The following is a 23,720-nucleotide window of genomic DNA, read 5'->3' as shown; positions in this document are numbered from 1 at the left end:
ACAGGGTCACAACAGTCCCGGTGTTTGGATCAGAAGGCCCTCTTTCCCTCTTTCCCTCTGAATATATCACTATTTTATGCCTCGTCGTTTGTAATAAGAATCGACACTACTACAATCCCGCGAGCTGCTCCAATACTGCCTGCTAAAGAGACAAAACTTTTTTTTTTTTTTTTTTTTGATTCCCTCTTTTCGTCCTCCTCCTCCTCCACCTCCTCTATTCGCCTCCTCTAATCCCGAGATTTGCGAGCTCGGCGTTCAGGGGGGAAAAATCGTGTGCAATTTGGGATTAGACAAAAATGCTTTTAGTACAAAAAAAAAAAAAAAAAAAAAGATCCACAACTTGAGAACTTGATACTTCGTTCAGGGGTTTTATATGAGAGAGAGAGAGGGAGAGGGAGAGAGAGAACAGAATAAACAGAAAGCATCGCAGGAATTAATTAATTAATTATTAATTAAGGAATTAATGTGGAATAATGTTGTGGGTTGATGGATCACATTTCTTAAGTACCGTTCTGTATTATTATTATTATTATTATTAATAGTAGTAGTAGTATCATTATTATTATTATTATACATTTAGATTTTTCGTATTTCATATTTTTCCTTATATATTATAATAGTTCAACAGCTTGTGAAACAGTAAGACATCATCAGCTGCTTTTTTCCCCTCCAAGCCTCTCTGTAACACCCAATAACTTTTTCTCCATTGTTTTTCTCTGCGCTATTGACTGAAGCATCTCAGTTCCCTCCTATAGGCCACTTCTCCTCTCCATGACTTTATAGACGTGTGGATCTCTCCAGATCTCTGTAAAGCCGCTCTTTGATTCAGATGGCCCGTATAGTAGAGCCTACAAAAAAATGTAATTTGGTTCCTTTACGGCGGTCACTTGCTTTGAACATCAGCTCGCTTTCAGACCGGAGCTCAATTAGAGCGAGTTTATTTTGGTGACACCGACAAAAGCCCCCGAAGCGAAGCTCCTTAAAATGAAAATGCGCGTCCATCCCCGAGCCTGAGAGAAAGAGCCGAGGAAACACTCCGCGTCATATCTGTTTATTTTATTGCTGTAGTTTGTAGTAGATCCTTAAAACAAGATGCTGCTCTGGTTTTCTCTCGGCTCTGATTTTTTATTATTCTTTCAATCTTTCCTTATTTCTCTCTTAAAAGAGCCCGCCTATTAAACTTTATTCAGCACTATTCCCAAATCTAATTCTAAGTGGGGATTAGGCGTGCATTAATATTCATGAGAAGGGTTCACGAGGAAAAATGAAAATAGATAAAGTGGATAAATTAAACTTTTTTTATACCGCGTTTGTATCCCGCGTTAAATCAGTGCGCGTTAGATTGTGTAGATTTAAAAGACACACATCTTACAAATAAAGTTAAGAGTTGGAAGATTAATCGGCATTTTTATTTATTATTTTTTTATCAGGTTGTTTATCCATGTCGCTGTTTATTTACTGTATATTTGAGGTTAGATTTCTGCCACTGATTCCTTGAGACGTATATTTTTAATTCATATTCGGTGTCTTTTTTTTTCAGTTTCCTATTATAAATCTGTAACTTGCTCCAAACACTGATGAAGTTTTAAATCACATGCATGTTTTTTATCATTATTCTGTTATTTCCACATTCGCCACATTTTTTCTTATTTCTGTTAAAATTAATAAAATAATAACATGAACTTACTAAAAAAAACAACATTGGATCATTTTCTCTTTTTAAGCGATTCACACTCTTTGTATTAATCTAAATTATTGCTCAAAACTATTTTATTTTGTTGTATAAAAGTTTAAATTCCCTCTGAATCCGTTCAAGCACCGAATTTTAACACGCTTTGCGTTTTCAGGAATTTTTCTTCCTCTCCAAAAGTCGTTCAGTCGCTGCTGCAGGTTTGTGTTGTGCTCTGTCACGAAGGGAGGATGGAGTGGGAGGGGCTTCGAGCTCAGTCTCGGCAGCGGATTGGCTGTGCTCGACGTCAGTTGGGCTCGAGGAGCGCGCTGATTGGTTGGCACGGCGCTAAGCTGCAGGTGTCCTGTGCTCTTAGAGAGGCAGGCTTAGGAGAAGGTGATCAATCTCCATCCGTCTACATTAGCAATCACCTTTTACACCGCCGAGCCTCCGGAAGCTTAAAACGAGTTTATTTGGTTTATTTTTTATATATACAGATGTATAAAAACTGCGGAATCGCGCTCGAAGCACAGCGCTGAGCAGGTGTGTGATTTAACCATTAAAAAGAGGAAAAACAGCCACACAGAGACTGCCTGTTTTCAGGAGTGTTTTAAAGCTTATTTATTTGGTTTTTTTTTCTGTTCACCTTCCTGATCTCTGCATTGGTTGGATATTTTTATTGTTCAGGTGTCAATTTGTGAAAATATATCCAACAAGGAAGTTCAGAGAGGTAAGCAAAATTCTATTATTATTAACATTTTTATTTTGTATTATACTGTTTGTTGTTCTTTCTCTTTCTTTTTCCAATGATGTCTACCTGTAATCTATTTAATCGTGCACTGAAATGAGTTTGCATGCATGTCTAAAGACTGAATTATTTACCCCACAACTTCTTTTTGATGGTAAGTCGCTAAATTTGGTGTTAGTACCGGTGGAGTTGTGCTCTAGTTCGACCATAAACACCTGAAATTAAATGACATAATTTAAAAAACAGAGGTTTTTAATTTTAAAAACAGAGGTTCATGTTTTAATTTCACGGAGGACTGGCACTTTTGGGGTTGATGTCCTGATCTCTGGGCTTCTTCGAGCCTAATTGGAGAGGCGGGTTTTTGTGTTTTTGGTAATTTAGTGCAGTGCTAAGGCCGCTGCTGAGCCATGCTCCCTGGAGCTCTAATCTACATTGCAATTGGCTTCATTTGCACGCAGGATCTCTCCTTTAGTTAAGTTAAAATAGTTAAAGCTAAAGGTCTGAATACACAGATGTCAGTCTATTGCATTTAAAAACAAATAAATAAAAATATAAAATTAATTATTTGTTCAGACTTGAGTTTATTTTGTCATATCCGGCTACATGTGGCGGTGCTTTTCATCACTTTATCATTTTAAGCATTTTAAATAACTAGCTTTATAATATAAAGCAACACATTCCTTTCATAGTGCAGGGAAAATAAATGTAGAAGTTAAAAATAATCTAAATAGTTGTTTTATTTAAGACGATATGTAAATGATCTATTTTAAAGAATCACCCTGAAGTTTGGTAGCTAGCTGTTTGGTGGTGGTGGTTTTTGTTTCTTGGATAATGCTTACACTAAAACCTGGCTCTTCTGTCTTTAAATCTCCACATTCGTTAAAAAATATTAATGAATTCAATTAAACGACTGTAAGATTTTCCAAAATTGGCTGTTCTGTGAGCTGGAGGCCAGTGAGGCCTACAAGTTAAGCGCTAACTTTTATTTTCACACATTACAGCAGGTCATTCTGGCCATTAATTCAATGAACAGTGCATAAAGTTAACGTGATTTAGGGTATGTAGGTCTACATGAAGTGTACATTTCAGCTTTTCAGATAAACTGAATCTGTCGAGCTGAACGCATGCGATCGCAGAAAATTAATAATATAGTTTACCTGAAATTTTTTAAACCGGTACAAGATTTATTTTGGTCTGTTGACTTGTGGACAGTCAATAATTTCTAAAAAAAAATTCTAAAATTTCGACAAATTAGTGCTCACACATTTATTCCTAACGAATATGCATTATTATTATTATTGTTGTTGTTGTTAGAATATGCATGTTCATCGCCTAAAACATGCAAAGACAATTTTTATTTATTCATTTTTTACGACTTACTTCAAGCCGCTTGAGACTCTAATTATGTGGCTTTTTTAAGAGTTACTCCTATTAATCTGTTCTACATTTGTCCTTCAATTTAAATGTCGGGTTTTTTCGCATTAACAAGAGAAAATTTTCACAGAAAGTACCGTGTTAAATAGTACTTTGTTTTGTTTTGTTTGTTTTTTCCCCCCTTCAGATTTACTGTTTGCATGTGGCAGTGTTTCCCCTCTTTCTGTTTGATAAGTGGCGCATTAATCCCTCACTGACTTGGTGTTTCAGGATCTGTATTTTGGAGGCTTCAGCGCTCAGGCAAGCTGCATTACCGGGGCGAATCGCGCGCGATCTGGGCCGAACCGGGGCGACCCGCGCCTGCCTCTAGCATGATGTCATACCTCAAACAGCCCCCTTACGCCATGAACGGCCTGGGGCTGAGCGGAGCCGCCATGGACCTACTGCATCCCTCCGTCGGCTATCCAGGTAAACACACACACACACCATTACCAACATATACAGCTTCCACCGTGGTGCATTTTGAATTTTTCCTCTAACACACACTCCTGTTACACTCTGCTCTCGAACAGTGCTTTCCGCAATATTAAAGAATATCTAAAAAAGTTAACTAGAACACAAACTGATGGAACAACACAAAATGTGTATTAAATCGACAACAAAAAGTCCCAAACAAGCACACTATTCACACGGATTTAATAAACAATGGAGCTCACATTCCTGTTATTCTTTACAGTATTGTTTAGGGGCTTTAATAAAAAAAAAAAATCTTCCACCGACTGCGTTGCGGTTGATCCTGGGGATTAGTAGTAAGTCTGCATCAGCCTTTAGTGTGTGTTTCTCTGCACTACACACATTTTCAGCTCTTGGAGAGTGTGTTAATGAGATGATGATTTGAGTCAGGTATGTTAAAATGTGCAGTGCAGGAAGAATGAAGGAGCAGCATTAGGAGCAGAGAGATCTACTTGGGGTATTTTTATGATGTACTCAGAATATTTCGTATGATACACTTTTAGCGTGAGTGTGTTAGCTTGGGAGTTTAGTTTGCCAGGTAGGCCTGTCTGATATTACCTTTGCTCAGCTTTGTCTGTAATCAGGATGGAGAGTGGTGGAGTCTGAACACTTCAGTGCTTGAGCTTCTGGTTAGATTTGCACCCGATCACTTTGCATGCTTGAGGAACTTTTACACCGTCGTTTTCACTCCACTCCATTTCTCTTGCTCAGAAACTGTCCAGTGTGTTCATGATTTAACTCTGGAGCACTAAGCATTTTGATTTGCATTTCATTTCTGAATAAAAATTAAAGTGTAACAATTTTGACAGAAATTTGACTTTAAAAAGCGCATAAACTCCTCAGTAGCAGTGCGCATGTACCGGGCTGTACACACAGCACATCTACTTTAATATTTATTTTGAATAATTACAGATTTATACTTTATACTGCAGATTTATTCTCTGGAGATTTTTAAAAGCATGACTTCCGTTTTTACACAGTAATTAAAAAATAGTTACAGCATATTTCACCTACTTAAATAAAGGATGTGCACTAAGGAGGGACATATTTAGTGAAAGCACAAATTCTCTATTTCACAAATATTTTACTTTTTCCACAGAAGCTTTAATTCTTTCTTTTCGTCTTTTTTTCCAGCAGCAACGCCCCGGAAGCAGCGGAGAGAGAGAACCACCTTCACGCGCTCACAGCTCGACGTCCTTGAAGCTCTTTTCGCCAAAACGCGTTACCCGGATATATTCATGCGCGAGGAAGTGGCCCTAAAAATCAATCTCCCCGAGTCCAGAGTGCAGGTAAGTTTCCACTAATGATGTATAAATCCTACATGAACAGTCAGTGGTAACACAGAAGGAACTTATTTAACGTATTGTTTTGTCTGAATTTTTTTTATTTCTTTTTATTTAATTTATATATATATTTATTTATTTATTAAAAAAATTGTTTTTTTTTTTTTTTTTGCAGAAACTCTTTCCAGGCAAATTCAGGAGAAATAAATTTTATTTGCTCAGTGTCAAAGAAATCACTTCGTGTCAGCCCACATGTTTAAAATTAATTTATAGGTGTTTACAACATGATTATACGGGAAATCGATAAGCGCGTACACATTATGTAAAAATTAAAAGCAAACAAATATTTTTTAGAAAGTTTTACTAGATGCTTATGCTTTTTTTTGTTTGTTTGTTTGTTTTTTTTTTTCATTTTTGTTTTTTTATGCTCCTAAATGCCAAGCTAACACCTAGGCTAGTTTGCAACAGCTCCCCCTACTGAATGCTGTAAAATTTCTTGCATGCTTTCTTGGAGGACTTTTATTAACCTAGCGTGTGCATTTTGTGTTCAAGGCTAAGCTGCTTATTTGAAGTATTTAATTTGGACTTGTGGCAATGTGTTACCTTTTTTTTTCACCAAATGAAATCGCATCCTGTAAGGTACTCTTGGGATTTCAATTGGATGAAATTTCCTTTTTTTTCCAGTGTCTTGCAGGGACTGAACATTAAATCACATGAAGAGCTGTTGTTTAAGGACTGATGTTTAGCCCTATAGCTGAGAATGAATGCTTTAACAGCTTGACTGCTATATTATCAGAAGTCTTTGTGTTGGTGTAAACTGTGAAATGAAGACATCTGCTTCTTTCTCACTACATCCCTGATGATAATTTGTAATCCTGATTTATAACTGTTCTGAAAAACTGAATGATTTCACATCTAGCAAGGACAAGCACCTCTTACTGAAGTATAATTTTATTTGCTCTTGTGTTGGTGTGTGAAATAAAACACTGTAGATGGAAAGACCCTCCTTGCACTATTGAATTACCATCTCTGGTGAGAAACTCGATAGCCTAATATCTTCCTGCCACCTCCTTGTGCTGTAATGAGATCCACAGGCCTGAACAGAAAGAGCCTTCATGCAAATTAATGCAACTAACAGCCAATAACTAGGTGTTGTCCACACTGCTACTGTACAATAGCTTCCTGGTTTTGCCCTTCAGGCATGCACGAAAGGTCTCTTTAATCATTTAATGTGGCTCTGTGGGGTGTGATTGTATTTCAAATGTGTCTGAATGACGGTCTGCTTCTCTAGGTGCTGAAAAGGGAGGTCATTGTATGTTTGCATTTTCAACTACAGAATACAATTTTGTGCATGCTTGTTTCAGTCTGTGTGTGTTTCTGGTGTTCCAGGTGTGGTTTAAGAACCGTCGGGCAAAGTGTCGTCAGCAGCAGCAGAGTGGCAGCAGCAGCACAAAAGCTCGGCCAGTGAAGAAAAAATCTTCTCCCACTAGAGAAAGCACGGGCTCCGAGAGCAGCGGCCAGTTCACACCACCGGCTGTCTCCAGCGCCGGCTCTGCTTCCTCTTCCACCTCCTCTTCTTCCTCATCCTCGACCAACAACAGCATGTCTACCTCGATTGGCACGGTCTCGTCCATCTGGAGCCCAGCCATGTCTCCAGGTTCAGCACCTCCTTCCTCGTCTCTCTCAGAGCCTGTTCCGCCCTCCAGCGCCTCCTGCATGCAGCGCTCCATCTCTGGTTCAGCCTCTTCCGCCTCCTCTTCCTCTTACCCCATGTCCTACAACCAAACGGCGGCGTATGGCCAAAGCTACCCCACACCATCCGGATCCTACTTTAGTGGCGTGGACTGCAGCTCCTACCTGGCACCCATGCACTCGCACCACCACCCGCACCAGCTAAGCCCCATGACGCCGTCCTCCATGCCCACACACCCCCACCACCACATCAGCCAATCTTCAGGTCACCACCATCACCACCACCACCATCACCAGGCATACAGCAGCGCCGGCCTGACCTTCAACTCCTCCGACTGCCTGGATTACAAGGAGCAAGCGGCATCCTCCTGGAAGCTCAACTTCAACACTGCGGACTGTTTGGACTACAAAGACCAGGCGTCCTGGAGGTTCCAAGTCTTGTGATCTGGTGGTGGTTATTGTATTTTATTTTATTTTTCTCCCCTCACTTTTTCCCACCCTTCAGTCACTCAATCACATACTTCACTCTCACTGTTTTTAATAGTGTGCTAAGTTTCTATATATAAGTATATTAAAAAAAAGTTATACGGACTTACAGAGTTAACAAAATAGATGTTCAGCATCATATTCTAAAAAAGAAGAGCCCTGTGTTTGGAGAAGGAGAAACATGCGACCATGTGGAAGAGTTTTTTTTTTTTCTTTCAGCAAAACGTTTCATTTTTCAAATGAAGATTACAGTCGGCTTTAAGCAACCTGACATCATCTTTTCAGCCCAATCCCCTCTTCAGCTCTGGAGTAAAATAAACATCACACATTGCGCAAGACTCTGAACTCTGTACAGCTTTTTTTTTTTTTTCTTAAATCGGTTATTTTTAGGCTTCGAGAGATTTTTGTGTTTTTAATCAGCTTGAGCCGAGCTGAATCTTGTACATAGGTATATGGGTCCGTTCCAGTGACCACATTTTAGCTGGCGTTGACGGAATCTGAGATGGTTTAATACTTTTATGTTAAATCTTTGTTTTTCCCCCCAGTTTTTTTCCCCCCCAGAAATGAAGAATTGCCCGCCGCCGGACTCGCTTCTGATGTGCTGATCATTTCGGTTTGGTTATCCTGGAGGAAAAAAGATTTTCGTATGGAGGAGAGGCCCTATGTGTGTAGGGCAAAATGACATGTAAAGGAAAAAAATACGAGGCATAAATTTAGAGTAGGAGAATCTGGGTAACGTTTCGTTCCGGTTAATCGGCAGCAGAAACTGGTGCATGAGGAGAGAAGTTTTCTTCAGCGGTCAGCTCGGATGTCGGACACATTTTCGAAGCACTTGAAGGACTTTCCCCCACTTTTGGAGAGAAAATGTGGACTTTTAAGGAACATTTTTCCCAAAATGCCAGTGAGATGTTGAATGTATTTCAGGCGCAGGCCATTACATTCCTGTCCGTAATAATAATGAAAATAATAAAGAACAGTTAACTACCAACTTCTGTACACAGCCTCGTGTGTGTGTGTGTGTGTGTGTGTGTGTGTGTGTGTGTGTGTGTGTAGTCTTTCCGCTGTAAACTCCCACCATATCATTCATTTGCAAATGCTCATGTTGGGTAAAAAGGAAAACATTTTGAAGTAACACAATAGTTATGGAGGTTTTTTACAGCTCGACAGGCCAGACAGGATGACATTCGGCTTTCTTTCACGCGATCTTTTCAGGGAGGAAAGTTAGAAATAATGTCATTGCTAAGCTGCTGGGAAATGTTTTTTTTTTTTTTTTTTTTTTTCTTCCCCTCTCCCCCCCTCACAGACTGAACTGCACAGTTTCTCACAGCGCTACTGGTTTCTCAGCCAGACTCACTGGAGCTGTGTTAAATTAACACTACACACTTATCATCTGCTTTTACTTTTATTCATATTTCTTATATATGTATGTGTCTGTGTGTGTGTGTGTGTGTGTGTGTGTATGTATGTATGTATGTATGTGTGTGGTGTGTGTGTATGTGTGTGTGTGTATATATATATATATATATACTAAAAAATCTATTATGCATTGTGTACTTTTTGTTGTATACTTTTGCATGAGCATGTTGTGCGCAACTGTATTATATATAAATAGGTAACATTATAGAGTTAATACATGTATAGGAATGCAGTTCTGTTGAGGCTGTATCAAGCAAAATGTTCTAAACACAGGCATATATTTACATATTGATCTAAAAAAAAAAAATCATAATTGCTTGAGACAGCAGGCACTTGTGTCTCTGCAGAACCCGAGTGAGTTTCCCCTCAACAGCCCGCGGCCAAATCGCCACTCCTGATTGGGTAATTATGTGGGCGTGGTTTTGGGTTAATGGGTCAAAAGTGGATAGGAAGCTGGCCGTCAGGGCAAAAATGAAGCTGTGTACAGGAGCGTGTTCCGACAGAGCAGCTTTGCTTTTGGCTAATATGGCTTTTAAGAGCACGAGGAATGCTCTTCTGTAGTCTGTGTTAGTGCCTTCCATCACCGGAAGGGAAAATTATTGCATTCCTTATGTGTTTATGTAATAATAATCTTAATAATCTTAGTAATCTTATGTCATCATTCCCACAATTATCTGAATAAAATAAAATCACTGGTTCTCATAGTAATCAGAGACCAACTCCCCAATTTATTCCTAATGAGCGAACACCACGTGACTTTAATCAGCGTCCGCGCGCCTGGTGTATGTTAATTATTAATAAAGTAGCAGCTGAATCAACACCGCGCAGAGGGACTGAGGACATGTTTGCTCTGCTGCTCGGGCTGAGGGTCGCTGCTGGGATTCAGACAGCAGGCCGCTCCATAAACACGCACGCGTCTGTAAAATCTGCATCAAACAAACATTCTGGAGCGGAAAGAAGCATTTCCGGTGTGCACGCGGTGCACCTGCTCGAGCGGAGAGAGGGAGAGAGAGAGAGAGAGAGAGAGAGAGAGAGAGAGCGAATTTCAAAAGGTATTTAATGAAAGTTTGTTTTATTTTATGGTTATGTGAAAGTTTTGTTTTGTGCGTAAGTTTGCTTGGTTTCACAGCTGATAAGTGGAATAATAATCTAACGCAGGTCGCAAATGTGTGCAGTCTGAAACACAGATCTGCCCTCTGCTCCATTATTACATATAGCTTAGTGCGTTAGTCTGTCATCTGGGAGAGTGAGAGAGTGAGAGTTGTGTCTGTCTGTGTGTGTCTCTCTCTCACACACACACACACACACACACACACACACACACACCGATGACAATGGCCAATTGAGTGTCTCATTCTGACTCGATATCTTGCCTGCACTACACTGTTAGCCTAAAATAGCCACTTGATTAAAAAAAAAATCATATCACATTTGTCCTGAGTTTATTTCTTTTGCGAAACTATTTTTAATATGATTTTTAAAAAAAATCAACGCCTGAGAGTTTAGGGGGAAAAGTTCAGGAGAAAAGTGATGTAGATTACAATATTTTAATCCGTATGTTAAAGGCTAAATTCTAAAACGGAATAAGACTAGCAATTATTACATACTAATTATTACATACTAATTATTATTCTGATAATCATTAAGTTATAATTAATGATTAGGTACAATTGATGAACTAAATTATTGGTGAGGTCTCCGTTAACTTGGTGTATTTACTGTTTGGTATTTATTTCATTATGTAATGATGTACAGTGGAGTGAATATGGCTGGATTTATTACAGGATTTCATTCACCTAAAAAAGCTCAACAATGAAATGTAAGATTTTAAATTTATAATCAGATGGTTTTTATTCTCTAAAACTGGATCACGCGTTTAAACGATCGTAAATGATACCGATTTTATTTCAGTAGTAAATAATAATAATAATAATAATAATAAGCTTTCTTTTCGATTAAAAAGTGGCATATTATTTACACTATGCGCCCATAATGTCTGGAGTAGCCGGAATAATAGCTTTTATTAACCGCTTTGCTCATTTTTATTTATAAAATCATGTATTACAATATTCATTTCTGCAAAATCTTTTAATTTTTTTTAATGCTCCTTGGTCTTATTTCTGGATATTGGTTGTAAAAACCTCAACCTGTTTATTTCTCTTTGATTGTCAGAGAGAGAGAGAGAGAGAATTAAAGTGCGTATTATTATATATTTTTTCTTTCTTTCTTTTTGCTATAGCTCTCGCGCACCACCACAGTGTTGTATTTGAGCAGTGTGTGTGTGTGTGTGTGTGTGTGTGTGTGTGTGTGTGTGTGTATGGTCTGTAGTGTGTATGGTGGGTTAATAGCCTCCTGCAGTCACAGTCGCTGCACTGAATCACTGCTTTTACTTTGTGTCCAGTTCCGGGTTAAAAACTTCTCAGCACTATAATCTCCACAAACTTTATCTTTTCTAAATTTATGTTAAAAAAAAAAAAAACGCTAAAATTTATAATTAACAAGATACAAGGTTTAAGAATGTAACTAAAATTAAATGATAGATAAACAAATGAAATTAAAAAAAGAGGTAAATATTATCTTGTAGAAATAAAGGTACCAAAGCATACTTTTCATTGTAGCTGGGCTGGTACCATCAAGGGGGCATCTTTTGTACCTTTTAATGTGTCTTTCACCTTGAAACGTGGATATAATGTACCTTTTAAAATGACACAAGGAGCTTAATTACTTTCCAAAGCTTTAAGGGAACACTAAATGCATCTTTCCAGGTAAATGAGACATATTCAAGCCATGAAGTTGTACTCTTACTGAGGTGGCACTTCTTCAGTGAAGGAAATGTACAGTTTAATATACACTTTTTCTGAGTGTGTAACTGTTTCTGGTGGGGAAAAAATTGGTCCTAATAGGTATTTACAGTAATCAGTGGTTAGGATTGTAGCCATCGCCTCACTGATGCCTTCACAAGGTTGAATTGGACAATAAACTCTCAGGGCCACATTACTGCACTATAATTACACATGGAAAACTATAAAAGGGATTTAGAAGCCGAATATGTGGTGGAGTGACGAGATGAAGAGATGCCCGTGTGCCCCTGTACAGAAACTGCTGATTTAGGTGCTCGTGGGTTTAACAGAAATGCTGAGGATAGAAAAAATAGGCGCACTGACAAGGATTAATAGCAACAGTATTTAGGGGTTTAAGTCCTGAGAGTGGGTTATAACTATAAGATGTATCCTGATGATCTTACTCACACAGGACAGTCTGTGGTCACTGACCGCCTGATGCACCAGCGAGAACTCATGGGTCTTACTCACCATGCAAGTGTTCATGTAAAGCTTAGAAATAAGGGAGAACTGGTACAATTTTTAGCTTTTTTTTAATTTATTTTTTTTTATAAAGTTACCCAAAGATGATTTAAATTGGTGTTCAACATATAACATGCATATAATTCTTCCTTTTAGGTGAAGAAAATATAAGTGGGACACCAGTGTTCTACAATCAAACAGGATACAGTTTATATAAAAGAAAAAAGCTTAAAATGTTCCTTTATACTTTTCAAAAACAAAATTCAAGAAAAAAACAAACACATGTAGAATGGATCTTCATGGAATCTCTGCTTATAGCACCCTTAATTTATTTAGTCTACAAAAACCAGGACAGATGCTACCAATTTGAGCTCCAGTAGGTTTCAAAACTGGAAATATGTTATTTAAAAAAAAACTTATTTACATGTGAAGATAGAGGATCAAGCTTAAGTGTCGCACTTAAGTGCAAGTTTACTCATCATGAGTGAGTACTGTACATTTTTCACTCAGTGTTACAGTTGTACCTTCTCTTCCCTACACGTCGTCTTGTACTCTTATATTAGGATTTAATTTGTATTTTGTGAAGAAAGCGCCTCATGTTTGCTGCTTAGAGACATCAGCATGATGTTGTCTAGGTTAAGGCCACAAAGGAACTTCAACATTCTTACTTGACAACGCTGCAACCTGATCGCACCACTGGCATAATAGCTCTTAACAGCCCTAATTACAGAGGCCTGAACAGTTTGGTGCGTTTATTCTCGGAGGTTCAGGTAACCGGACGGCTGCGCCACACCTTTCTACCTGAACATTTTGCTAGGTACGTCATGGTGTAGTGAACTTTTAACCTGTCAGGCTTCAGCAGAACAGGTTTCTCTTGGCCAAGCTAAAGACCTGGCATGCTTACACGGCAATCAAACAGGAATAAAAGCCGAATATGAGAATGCAGTTGAATAGCAAATTTGCTGGGAAAAGCATTAAGGGCTCGGTGCCAGGATTGTGTCAATCCTTTTTTGTTTGTCCTTTTTTTTTTTTAAAGCAAACCCATACTAAACATATAAAGCTTCCTACACAATCTAAAAAAAATGTCCTGACAAAGCTGAATGCATGTAGATTTAAAGGTGTGTGTTGGTGAGAGATTAATCGCAGAGGTGTCAGCAATGAAGGTAACTAAGAGGCTTAATTTCTAATATTAGCACTAGCATCTCCCAAGAACAAACTCAAAAGCATCAGAGAGACAGAAATTTTCTCAACCAGTGTTGAAAATCAGCCTTTTGCAGCACATTTCATGCTTTTATTTTTGTGCTGTCTCATATTTCAAACCTCCCCATGAACAATAAAGTCTGAATGACATCTGAAAGGCTTTGTGAAAACAGTTGAATATGAAAATAAAATGACAGGGGAATGCAAACACGGATATAAAAAGCCTGAGGAAGACTTTCATGAGAAAACAAGAACTGTTACACAAAAATTACTTTTGCATGTTTATTCAAATCCCTGGTTAAATATAATTAGTGATGAAAAGGAAGTATAGAAACTTGGCCCATGTTTAGATAACTGATTACAAAACATTCAATATCATCTGATATTCAACTTTAACTGTACAACATAATTTTTGCAGTGTGTAGACTGAGGATCAATTGGTTAGTAGCATGTATCTATTAATCCTTTTGTTTAAATTTTCCCTTTTTAGTAAGCAGCACAGTGGTGCAGCAGGAAGCCGTGTCATCTCCCAGCTCCATGGTTCCGATTCGATCCTGAGATCGAGTTACTGTCTGTGTGGAGATGTACAAGTTCTTCCCTGTGTCCATGTGGATTTCCTCCGGTTGACTATACAACTAAACTAATTATACAATCAAATTCATTAACATGTTGGTCTTTTTTGCAGTATGAAAGATATAAGGGAAAATGACAGGACGTAGTGTCAAACCCTGGGGAACGCCACAGTTTCCACTTTATTTTTATCTAAAGGGTGAATTGCAGTCTGTGTTGCACATTTAAATGATCATATGAATGCATTTCTGTAGTTCTTAAAGGAATAGCTATGAAATATGACTTTATTCTGGTCACTAATATAAAACCTTAACAGAAGCATTTTTAATTAAAAAAAATTCCCACTTACAGCTACAGGATGTATGATTTTGTAATTTCACACTCTCTGGAATAAAATGATATTGTGAGCTACTTGCAGAGGAACATTTCATAATGTGGGCTGTGAGACGCAAGTAATACACGTTCAATGAGAATTCAGGGCAGCATAATAAATAGGATGCCTAAATAATATAGTCACCATTAACATACTGCCAAACTCCTTATTGTATTAGTATGTGGTGTGGAACACGGCCGAAACGCTCAGGTATTACAACAGTGCTGTGAGAATTGTGATCGTCACTTTTACCGAGTACCAGTGCCATCAAAATGCTCAGTCTTACAGTGTTCAGCCACCTAATGCCTGCATGCTGGCTAAAACACAAGGTCTTGTTGAAGGAAAAAGCCTTTTTTGTTTTATGTATTCTCTGTCAGTGCAGTGGAGTGAGTTTATGAGATGTCGGCGGGGCTTTGTGAGTCTTTGAGTCTGATAAACATGCGCTATCTGGTTCAAAAGCGGTTGTAGGTAAAAGACGTCTGTTATGATGCCTGCGTCTCTGTAAAGTTGTACTGGAAATTTAGGGGACAGGTCTTTGGCTGTACTACTTTCAGCCACAATTATGTATAAATTATGTATGACGATATTTCCTGCCAGTTTGACAGTTCTGGTTGTAAATTACTGATTTATTTTTGCAGGATTGTCAGGTGACGATCAGCAGCAAAGGAACATCACGTTTTACAGTAATTTTCCTCCCAAATCAATGGTTTTCATTTTTTTTTTTTTAACCAAAAATACTAAACACTTGCTCAAATCAGGTATGGCTAAATTAGAGTGTACTGTGATTTACTAAATCTGGTTTGTTTAACAACCACGTGCAATACACGAGTTGTGGCTCTTTATTCAGCACATGTGCTCACAAACCGTTTCCTTTATCTGTAATGGAGGATGCTTCTGGTACAGTTGAGTTTTCCAGTTCAGATCAGGTACACAAAAGAAAATCAACACACACCACCATCTTTTCTGCAGACTTTTCATTTGAGCAGTGTGAAATGTTAGAAATGGTTAAGGTAACAGGGAGAGATGGGGTTAGTGGTTTTAAAAACAATGATTGGATTGGAATAAAATGTTCAAATGGAACATTTTTTTAGATCACAAACTCATTATGCAATGTTAATATACTTGTTGCAAATATAATCTTTGCATTCCTTTTCCAAGAATGCACCACAAACCGATTTTCATTTACGCAAAATCAGACCAGTGGCACCAATAAAAAGGCCGTCTCGCGTCGATTCGGCATCTGTTTCCAGCATCAGTTCGTGTATTTTTCTTTTATGAAAACACGGAAATCCTCTTAGAATGTAGAGTAAACTGATTACGATACTGTGGGGGATTATGGGTGGCTGGGTGCCGTCAGATTAAGTTTGAGGCAAAGCGAGGCAGCGTCAGCCCTGACACGGGTGAAACGCTGGCGTCCTCTGCTTTATAACTCCTGCGTGTAATCTCTTTCTCACATACACTTGTATGGAATATGGCGAGAATAAAACCAAACCACCTGCCACACACGCCACATCATACCAATCTACAATCAAGGAGAAATTTCAGTGTTTTACCAAAACCAATTAATTTAGTGGATGCTTTTATTCAAAATCAAGGCAAATCCAGTACAAGTCTGAGTGTTTTAGAATTAAGAGTTGTGCAATTTTGGATTTTAACTGAAAAAAACAAATGAAGTTATGAAGCATACCAGAAATAAACCAGAAGTGATTACTAAATGAAAAGTGTAAAGACAGTTCACTTAGAAACACTTTTATTAAAAAATAGGTTCTAATGTTTATGCATGTAATAAACAGTCTGCACAAGACTATAGTACATGAATGTGAAACTAACATTTTACAAAAACATCTTGCATTAGTTTGTACAATGTTTCAAGAATATTTAACACTGAAGTTTAAACACTAAACGATTTCCTGAGAGACATGAGCTTCATTTTTAAAAGCTCCTTTGTACAACTACAGTTGTTGCAACTAATAAACAACTACACAGTAAAATACAAGTTCATATTCAGTGTTCATACTAAGCCAAAATGAATAACTTTGAGCTTTCCAGAGTCTTTAGTCACCTGTATAAAATGAAAGGAAAAATGTCAGTGAAAATTTATGCATTATAGCCAAATTTTGGATATACATGTACATCAAACACAGAAAAGTACAGTCTCCTAAAAAATAATTAAAGGCTTATTTAAAATGTTCTACATTTTTTTGTTCAGTTTTTTTCCCCTCAGCTTTTATAGTGGCTGAGGTAATAAATTGTCCAAAACAAACAAAAAAACATTAACAAAAGCCCAACATTAAATTAGCCCAACACACACCTGGCTAAAACATGGTTCCAAGACTAAGCCAACATGCATAAAATACCAAATAAATTAATTTTGCACAATTAACTTCAATATAATCCCATACTGTGCTAGATTCTGCATATTTGAGTAGCATCAACTGAATGTAGAACTGATACTGATAAATTCACATATTTACAATATACTGTTTACCATATATTTTTTGAATCCATTTATTTCTGTAAAGCTGCTTTGTGACAATGCCCCTTGTTAAAAGCGCTATACAAATAAAATTGAATTGAATTGAACGCTCTCAGATCTACATGGAATATGTATGTATATAGTTTTTCAACACTAAAGGCATTTTTCCGCTCACAATTAAAACCAAGAATTACCCCAAAAAGACCTGGTTGAAAGAACTCCAAGTTCTGCCATCCTAACCACCAAGGAAGGTGAGAATCACCTAGATATCTTCTTGTGTGTGTGTGTGAGCACTTATGCCACAATCCCAAAATGACACATGGTGCAGTATTTGCAATAAATACTGCTGTCATACAACCATCTTTGCTTTACTTTTTGACTTGTACTCAGGTTGGACCACATGTACACCACATGGAGTTATCTGCTAGCTTCAAGTTGTTCTGGCCAACTTTAGCCATTCATTTAGCTATTCACTACACTGCCTGCTTGTTGCTCAGTAGTGGTACTCCTGTCTCCTTCCCACTGGGTTGGGTTGTCCCTCAGCAGTATCGCTGAGTTGCTAAGCATTTCACCTCCCCTACCATCTATCCAAACAGCAAGTGTGTGACTGTGCCACTAGTGTAGCTGAGTGTTTTTCCCTTACCATACCAAGCTCTTTCACTACTGAACTGGTGGAGCTGGGTTTCCCTCCATTCACACCTCATTCTTCCTGCGGAGTCAGGTTCTCCTTCTGTGTTATCTGGTATTCCATATCTCCCAGCATCAGACCAACTAGTAGGCCTGTGGTGATGCACATGATTGGGTGGTTTTCCCTCACCATACCACACACTCAATACCTGCAAAATTCATCCTTGTGCAGGTAGTGTCTGAATCCCCTAGAAGCCAAATGTGCAGTGTCTGGCTTGAACATCCCTTGAGCTGACTGCATGACGATGCTGATCCTGACATGGAACGCCTGGCTGGCATATTTAGTTGAATTGCTTAAAACTTGAGTCTGATCCAAATACCAGAGCCTAAACAGTTGGACTGATAAACATGATAAATAAGGACTGCTAAACATAACAAAAATCCCAGTTACTTTCTAGGCTAATTGATGACCTGGTGGCAGACATGGCTCAGCTGACCCCTGCAACTTGGAGGCTCATCCGTTCCTCAAAAGAGGTGCACAAGGATGGTATGTGTGCAGCAGCATCCAGGAGATTCTGCTTGAGAATGATGATAATGAAAGGTATTGTATGAAAATGGGCCAGCCTCTGCAGGCGTTGCCGAGAGGCTCCAAACAAGCCATGGCAGCCACTCTTAAAATGGTGGCAGCTGGAATGGGATGGAAATGGAATGGGATTGGATAGTACTGTACAAACTATGGCATGTGGGACCCACAATATGAAAGATGCATCAATCATCAGGGTAGCATGAGGTCAGATGGATCTCTCCTCCTTATACAGAAGCTCTGTAGGTCAGCCCATTCATGATTAGCCTCACTCATCTAGCAGGGCTATATGATGGTGCAATGGATGCGCTGTTGAGAGCGGCTTCCTAGATCTGAGAAAGGTCTGGCAAGGTGATAAGGTGGACCTTATCACCAACTGCCAAGTCAACACATTTCCCAATCCCCAACAGAGCTTGACAGCCCACTCTCTGAGGAGTGTCTCCTCCTTATGGCCATTACTTCGACACATGCCACTCCACAAAGTTTGCCTGCTGGCTATCACAGTGCACTTTCTCCACTTTCTACCTGGTTAATATTGCCCCTCTCAGTGGTGTGAGTATGGCGGTCATCTCCAAACACTTTTCTTAATGTGTGTTGCTTTGAGGTCAGCCCATTCATGATTTTGTGCTCATTCAGCTACAAGAGCATTAGTGAGATCAGGTACTGATGTTGGGTGAGGAGGTCTGGGGTGCAGTCGGAGTTCCAGTTCATTCCAAAGGTGTTCAGTGGGGTTGAGGTCAGGGCTCTGTGCAGGACACTTGAGTTCTTCCACTCCAACCTTAACAAAGCATGTCTTCGCTTGGAAAAAAGGGGTATTGTCATGCTGGAACAAGTTTGGGCCTCTTAGTTCCAGTGAAGAGAAATCTTAATGCTACAGCATGCAATACAGTTGTGTGTTTCCAAGTTTGTGCTAACAGTTTGGGGAATGATTTAAGCTAAGTTTTAAGTATTATGCTGGTTTGCAAGCTTATCCAGTTTGGGCCTCTTAGTTCCAGTGAAGGAAAACTGTAATGCTACAGCATACAAAGGCATTCTATACAATTGTGTGCTTCCAGCTTTGTAGCAACAGTTGGGGGAAGAACCACATATGGGTGTGATGGTCAGGTGTCTACATACTTTTGGCCATATAGTGTATTCCTATATAGTGTATTAAATCTTAAGCAATTGTACGAATAAAACAGCACAATGTTGTTGTTATTATTATCATTATTATTATTATTAACAAAGATAATATCTCGCCCCAGCCCGAAGTAACATTTGTTCCTGCTGGTGCCAAGTTTGAGCAGGTACCAAAAACATTATAACTGGAACCTTGGTACTGGACTAGCTGATAATGGAAAAAGCACTGTACAACAGAGTCAGTGTGTAAAGCATAAAGCCGTACCTGATCGTTGTGGTCGAAAAGCGTGAATTCTACAGAAGAAGAAAAAGCACAGACGTGTCAGTTGGTTTAGGTTTTGCTAGGTCTCAGTTTTGTAGGGCATACCAGTCTGAGGAGTTTATTCTCACATTACACACACACGGAATTGGCTGAGTAAATAGCTATATAGTATACAGAATAAGCTTCTGTATACTTTGTCAGACACTCGTGTATGGGTGTGTATATTGTTCAGCTCAACACGAGCCGTTACTGTAGCTTTATGTTAAACGACACTTGCCATCATTAACATTCAAGATTATGCTCGCATTAGAAGGCTGATGCAAATGTCTGTAATAGCCTGCAGTCAGCACTGCCCAATAAATATGTATTTGGGGAAGAAAAGTATAATTATTATGCAGACCTGAAAAGAATAAAACATTGGAGTTCTGGGATGACTAGTTAACTACAATTGAACTTGAGAAAAGGCAGCCAAGTTGAACAAATTTTTAGAAAAAGGGAACATGGGGGCTGAATTCATATTCAGAACGTTCACTGGACTGATTAATGGCTATAATGGAAGTTCATCAGTGCAAGTACTGCATGGGATCACAAGCATAAGACTATAGCATACATGCACACGCAAGTACGTACAGACACAATACTCAAGCAATGCAACGTGCACATGCAAGCATAAACACACACCTGTTTGACTCCAGGGCCAGAGGGCAGGATTTACTGGTGTCTCAGCAAGGTCTTCTTCCAACTCGCTGTCCATCTTTCCCTTAGAGTCAACTCTAGAGAGAAAGAGAGAAAGGCAGAGAGAGAGAGAGAGAGTGGTTATAAAACACTTTGTTCAGAATCTTAGTGCTGTTTTTTTGACATATGGATGATATCTGGTTAATATTAACATTCCATTTTCCAAAGGTCCTGTAACACAAGGTTAAAGATCAGTTTATAAATCTATGTCTTAAAAGACTTGTTAAGAAGATCGCTCTTAACCTTTAGTAGTTTAGAATTTAGAAATATCCCTCTCACTTTCTCCTCCTATATACAGTAGGCAGGCTCCTGATTGGTGCATCTCCTGATTGGCATTTAAGCGCTTGCCCTATTGTCAGCCGATCACGGTCGTGTCCTGGCTGCCTTGGAGTGCAAGGAATCATGATTGACCTTTCTTTCAGGATGTGAAGTACTCTCTCCAGACATTTAGAGTGATGGGTAAGTGTAAGGTGTAGTGGCTTTACACATGTGGGAGAAAGAGTATGTTAGCTTGTAGCCTTCTGGCTTGGTAGTGACTTGCTACAAGTGGAAACTGGCTAGAACTCAACCGGGAGGTGGAAAAGGCAGGCTACCCTTTTATAAAAAGCTCAAAGAATGCATGGTACAACTGAAAATAAGACTATTTGGAAAGGTCTTTATCTATAATAATAAATTTTCATACACACAGTAGCTCAAAGTGCTGTACAATTAAGTAGCAAAAATTAAATGATTAAAAAAGTAATAGAAAACGTAAGTAGCAAAATTAGCATCAGGAGATGCAGTGCACAAAGACTGAATATAATAAATATATATTTTGAATATAATCACACACACACACACACATTATTTATATATATATATATATATATATATATATATATATATATATATATATATATATATATATATATATATCTCACACACACTGATCAGCCATAACCTTACATCCACTGACAGGTGAAGTGAATAACATCATCTTGTTAAAATGGCACCTGTCAAGGGGTGGGATATATTAGGCAACAAGTGAACAGTCAGTTCTTGAAGTTGATGTGTTGGAAGCAGGAAAAATGGGCAAGTGTAAGAATCTGAATGACTTTGACAAGGGCCAAACTGTGATGGCTTAGACGACTTGATCAGAGCATCTCCAAAACAGCAGATCTTGTGGTTAGTACCTAACAAAAGCTGTCCAAGGAAGGACAACCGGTGAACCAGCGACAGGGTTGTGGGTGCCTAAGGCTAATTGATGTGCAGGGGAAGTGAAGCACAGAAGAGCTACTGTAGCACAACTGCTGAAAAAGTTAATGCTGGCTCTGATAGAAAGGTGTCAGAACACACAGTGCATCTCAGCTCGTGCATATGGGGCTGTGTGGCCACAGACTGGTCAGAGTGCACATGCTGACCCTGTCTACTGCTGAAAGCGCCTACAGCGGGCACATGAGCATCAGAACCGGACCATGGAGCAATGGAAGAAGGTGGCCTGGTCTGATGAATCACGTTTTCTTTAACATCATCTAGACAGCTGGAAGCATGTGCGTCGCTTACCTGGAGAAGAGATGGCACCAGGATGCACTATGGGAAGAAGGCAAGCTGGCGTGTGATGCTCTGGGCAATGTTCTGTTGGGAAACCTTGAGTCCTGGCATTCACATGGATGTTACTTTGACACGTACCACCTAACTAAACACTGTTGCAGACCAAGTACACCCCTTCATGGCAACGGTATTCCTTAATGGCAGTGGTGTCTTTCAGCAGGATAATGCGCCCTGCCACACTGCAAAAATTGTTCAGGAATGGTTTGAGAAACATGACACCGAGTTCAAGGTGTTGACTTCAAATTCCCCAGATCTCAATCCGATTGAGCATCTGCGGTGATGTGCTGGACAAACAAGTCTGATCCATGGAGGCATCACCTCGCAGCTTACAGGATTTACGTCATGGTACCAGAAACCATAGCACACCTTCAGAGGTCCATGCCTCGATGGGTTAGAGCTGTTTTGGTGGCACAAGGGGAACCTACACAATATTAGGCAGGTTGTGTTAATGTTATGGCTGATTCAAGAATTTGAAAATAATGAAAAAAAATTTTTATTAAACTATAAATACCAAAACACAGGAAGTACTTTCACCAAATGCCAAATTAAAAAGATAATGTTCAACATGCTTTTAATAAAAGTGTACTGAGTTTGACTTCTTAATACAAGGTGATATAGTATTCCATAGTTTTAAAAGCAGAGTAACAAAAAGAGGCCTTTCCACTAGTACAAAAAAAGTAATTTACATAAATGCATGTGAGAAGATAAACTGCAACAAAGGATCTTCTATGTGTTCATGTCTACAATTACTCCACAGAGAAAGTATAGAAATGACTGCAAGATAATCAGCGTTTTTATTAACATTATTTTTGGCATATAATATAATATATGTTGGAGTTACAATACATATGCTTAGTGGTTTTAGGGTTACTGAGGTAAAGGTTAAGTGTATGCACAGACAGTAATACAAGACTGTGTATGAGTCTTTGCCTGTGCATGTGTGAATTCTTTCTTACTGCTCCCTTGTTCCTTTTATTTTCTCTCTCCATCTCATTCTTGTTTACTTTCCATCTCTCTTCCCGCCTTTCTCTCTATGCCAGAACTCAGTAGCTCAGTGTCTCTAAGCCTGGCAGCCTCAGCATAAAAAAATGGCACTCAGTCAGAGAGCAGATTAGACTGGCTATTGCAATAAAATCAGGAAAGAGAAACAACATGCAGAATAAACGGAGCAGAAATATCAACTTCTGAGTCACCAGCCAGAAGAGTCTGGACACATTAAATTAGTGTAAAGCAAAATGTTCCACTGTGGGATGAACAGCTGATTCTACTTTAATAAATTACAAAGGTAAATGTCATGTATACAGAATAGGGCAGTTAATGCTCTCCTGCAAGTGTGTTCAGCTGCCCTGTGATATTATACAACTAACAGATAAAAATGTTCGTGAGTGACTTCTTGTGTCATTAAGAATGATCACAGCCCTCATACCTTTGAATAGAATGCAATAGAGGGCAGATAGTGACTGGCTTAGCTAAAAACTGGGAGGCAATTGGGTAAAAAAACAAACAAAAAAACCTGCAAATATAAGGAATAAAGTGGTAGTGAGACTGGAGACTCCTTCCATAATCGGTAAACAAGCATCTCCTAAACTATATCAAAGATTAAACATTTTTCTTTGTCAAATAACTTTAAAATCTGTCAATTATATTATATATTAATATATGTAGTTTATCTAGCTCATCCACTGTACAAGTCCCTATGAAT

The 23,720-nt window shown here is 38.8% G+C and overlaps 2 protein-coding genes and 1 long non-coding RNA gene across 5 annotated transcripts in view; 2 read left to right on the top strand and 1 right to left on the bottom strand.

Annotated features, from left to right (window-relative positions):
• Positions 1-1,941: 1,941 nt before the first annotated feature.
• otx1 (orthodenticle homeobox 1) lies at positions 1,942-8,753 on the top strand. 2 transcript variants are annotated; one of them, XM_026944223.3, is made up of 5 exons: positions 1,942-2,212; positions 2,357-2,399; positions 4,062-4,259; positions 5,439-5,593; positions 6,977-8,753. In XM_026944223.3, exons 3-5 carry the CDS (start codon positions 4,163-4,165, stop codon positions 7,721-7,723), a joined length of 999 nt encoding a protein of 332 aa, XP_026800024.1. In that variant the 5' UTR covers positions 1,942-2,212; positions 2,357-2,399; positions 4,062-4,162; the 3' UTR covers positions 7,724-8,753. The 2 variants fall into 2 exon arrangements, with proteins under 2 accessions (XP_026800024.1, XP_026800025.1); XM_026944224.3 differs by having other exon boundaries at positions 1,943-2,399; positions 5,442-5,593.
• Positions 8,754-9,509: 756 nt separating this feature from the next.
• LOC113545001 (uncharacterized) lies at positions 9,510-14,660 on the top strand. Its single transcript, XR_003404574.3, has 2 exons — positions 9,510-10,233; positions 14,174-14,660. It is a non-coding gene; the product is annotated as an uncharacterized LOC113545001 (long non-coding RNA).
• Positions 14,661-16,359: 1,699 nt separating this feature from the next.
• Positions 16,360-23,720, bottom strand: part of wdpcp (WD repeat containing planar cell polarity effector) — an 84,123-nt gene continuing 76,762 nt past the window's right edge. The window contains exons 17-19 of one of the 2 annotated variants that reach the window (XM_053237331.1): positions 20,375-20,466; positions 19,697-19,725; positions 16,360-16,688 (exon numbers count right to left, since the gene is read on the bottom strand). In XM_053237331.1, coding sequence (XP_053093306.1) covers positions 16,638-16,688; positions 19,697-19,725; positions 20,375-20,466 — 172 coding nt within the window. In that variant the 3' untranslated portion in view covers positions 16,360-16,637. The other variant, XM_053237330.1, reaches the window with a different exon arrangement.

The sequence above is a fragment of the Pangasianodon hypophthalmus genome, chromosome 10 (genome assembly GCF_027358585.1).
Source record: "Pangasianodon hypophthalmus isolate fPanHyp1 chromosome 10, fPanHyp1.pri, whole genome shotgun sequence".
Classification (NCBI taxonomy): domain Eukaryota; kingdom Metazoa; phylum Chordata; class Actinopteri; order Siluriformes; family Pangasiidae; genus Pangasianodon; species Pangasianodon hypophthalmus.
Note: the sequence above shows the minus strand (reverse complement) of the source record. Positions and strands in the feature narration are given on the sequence as shown.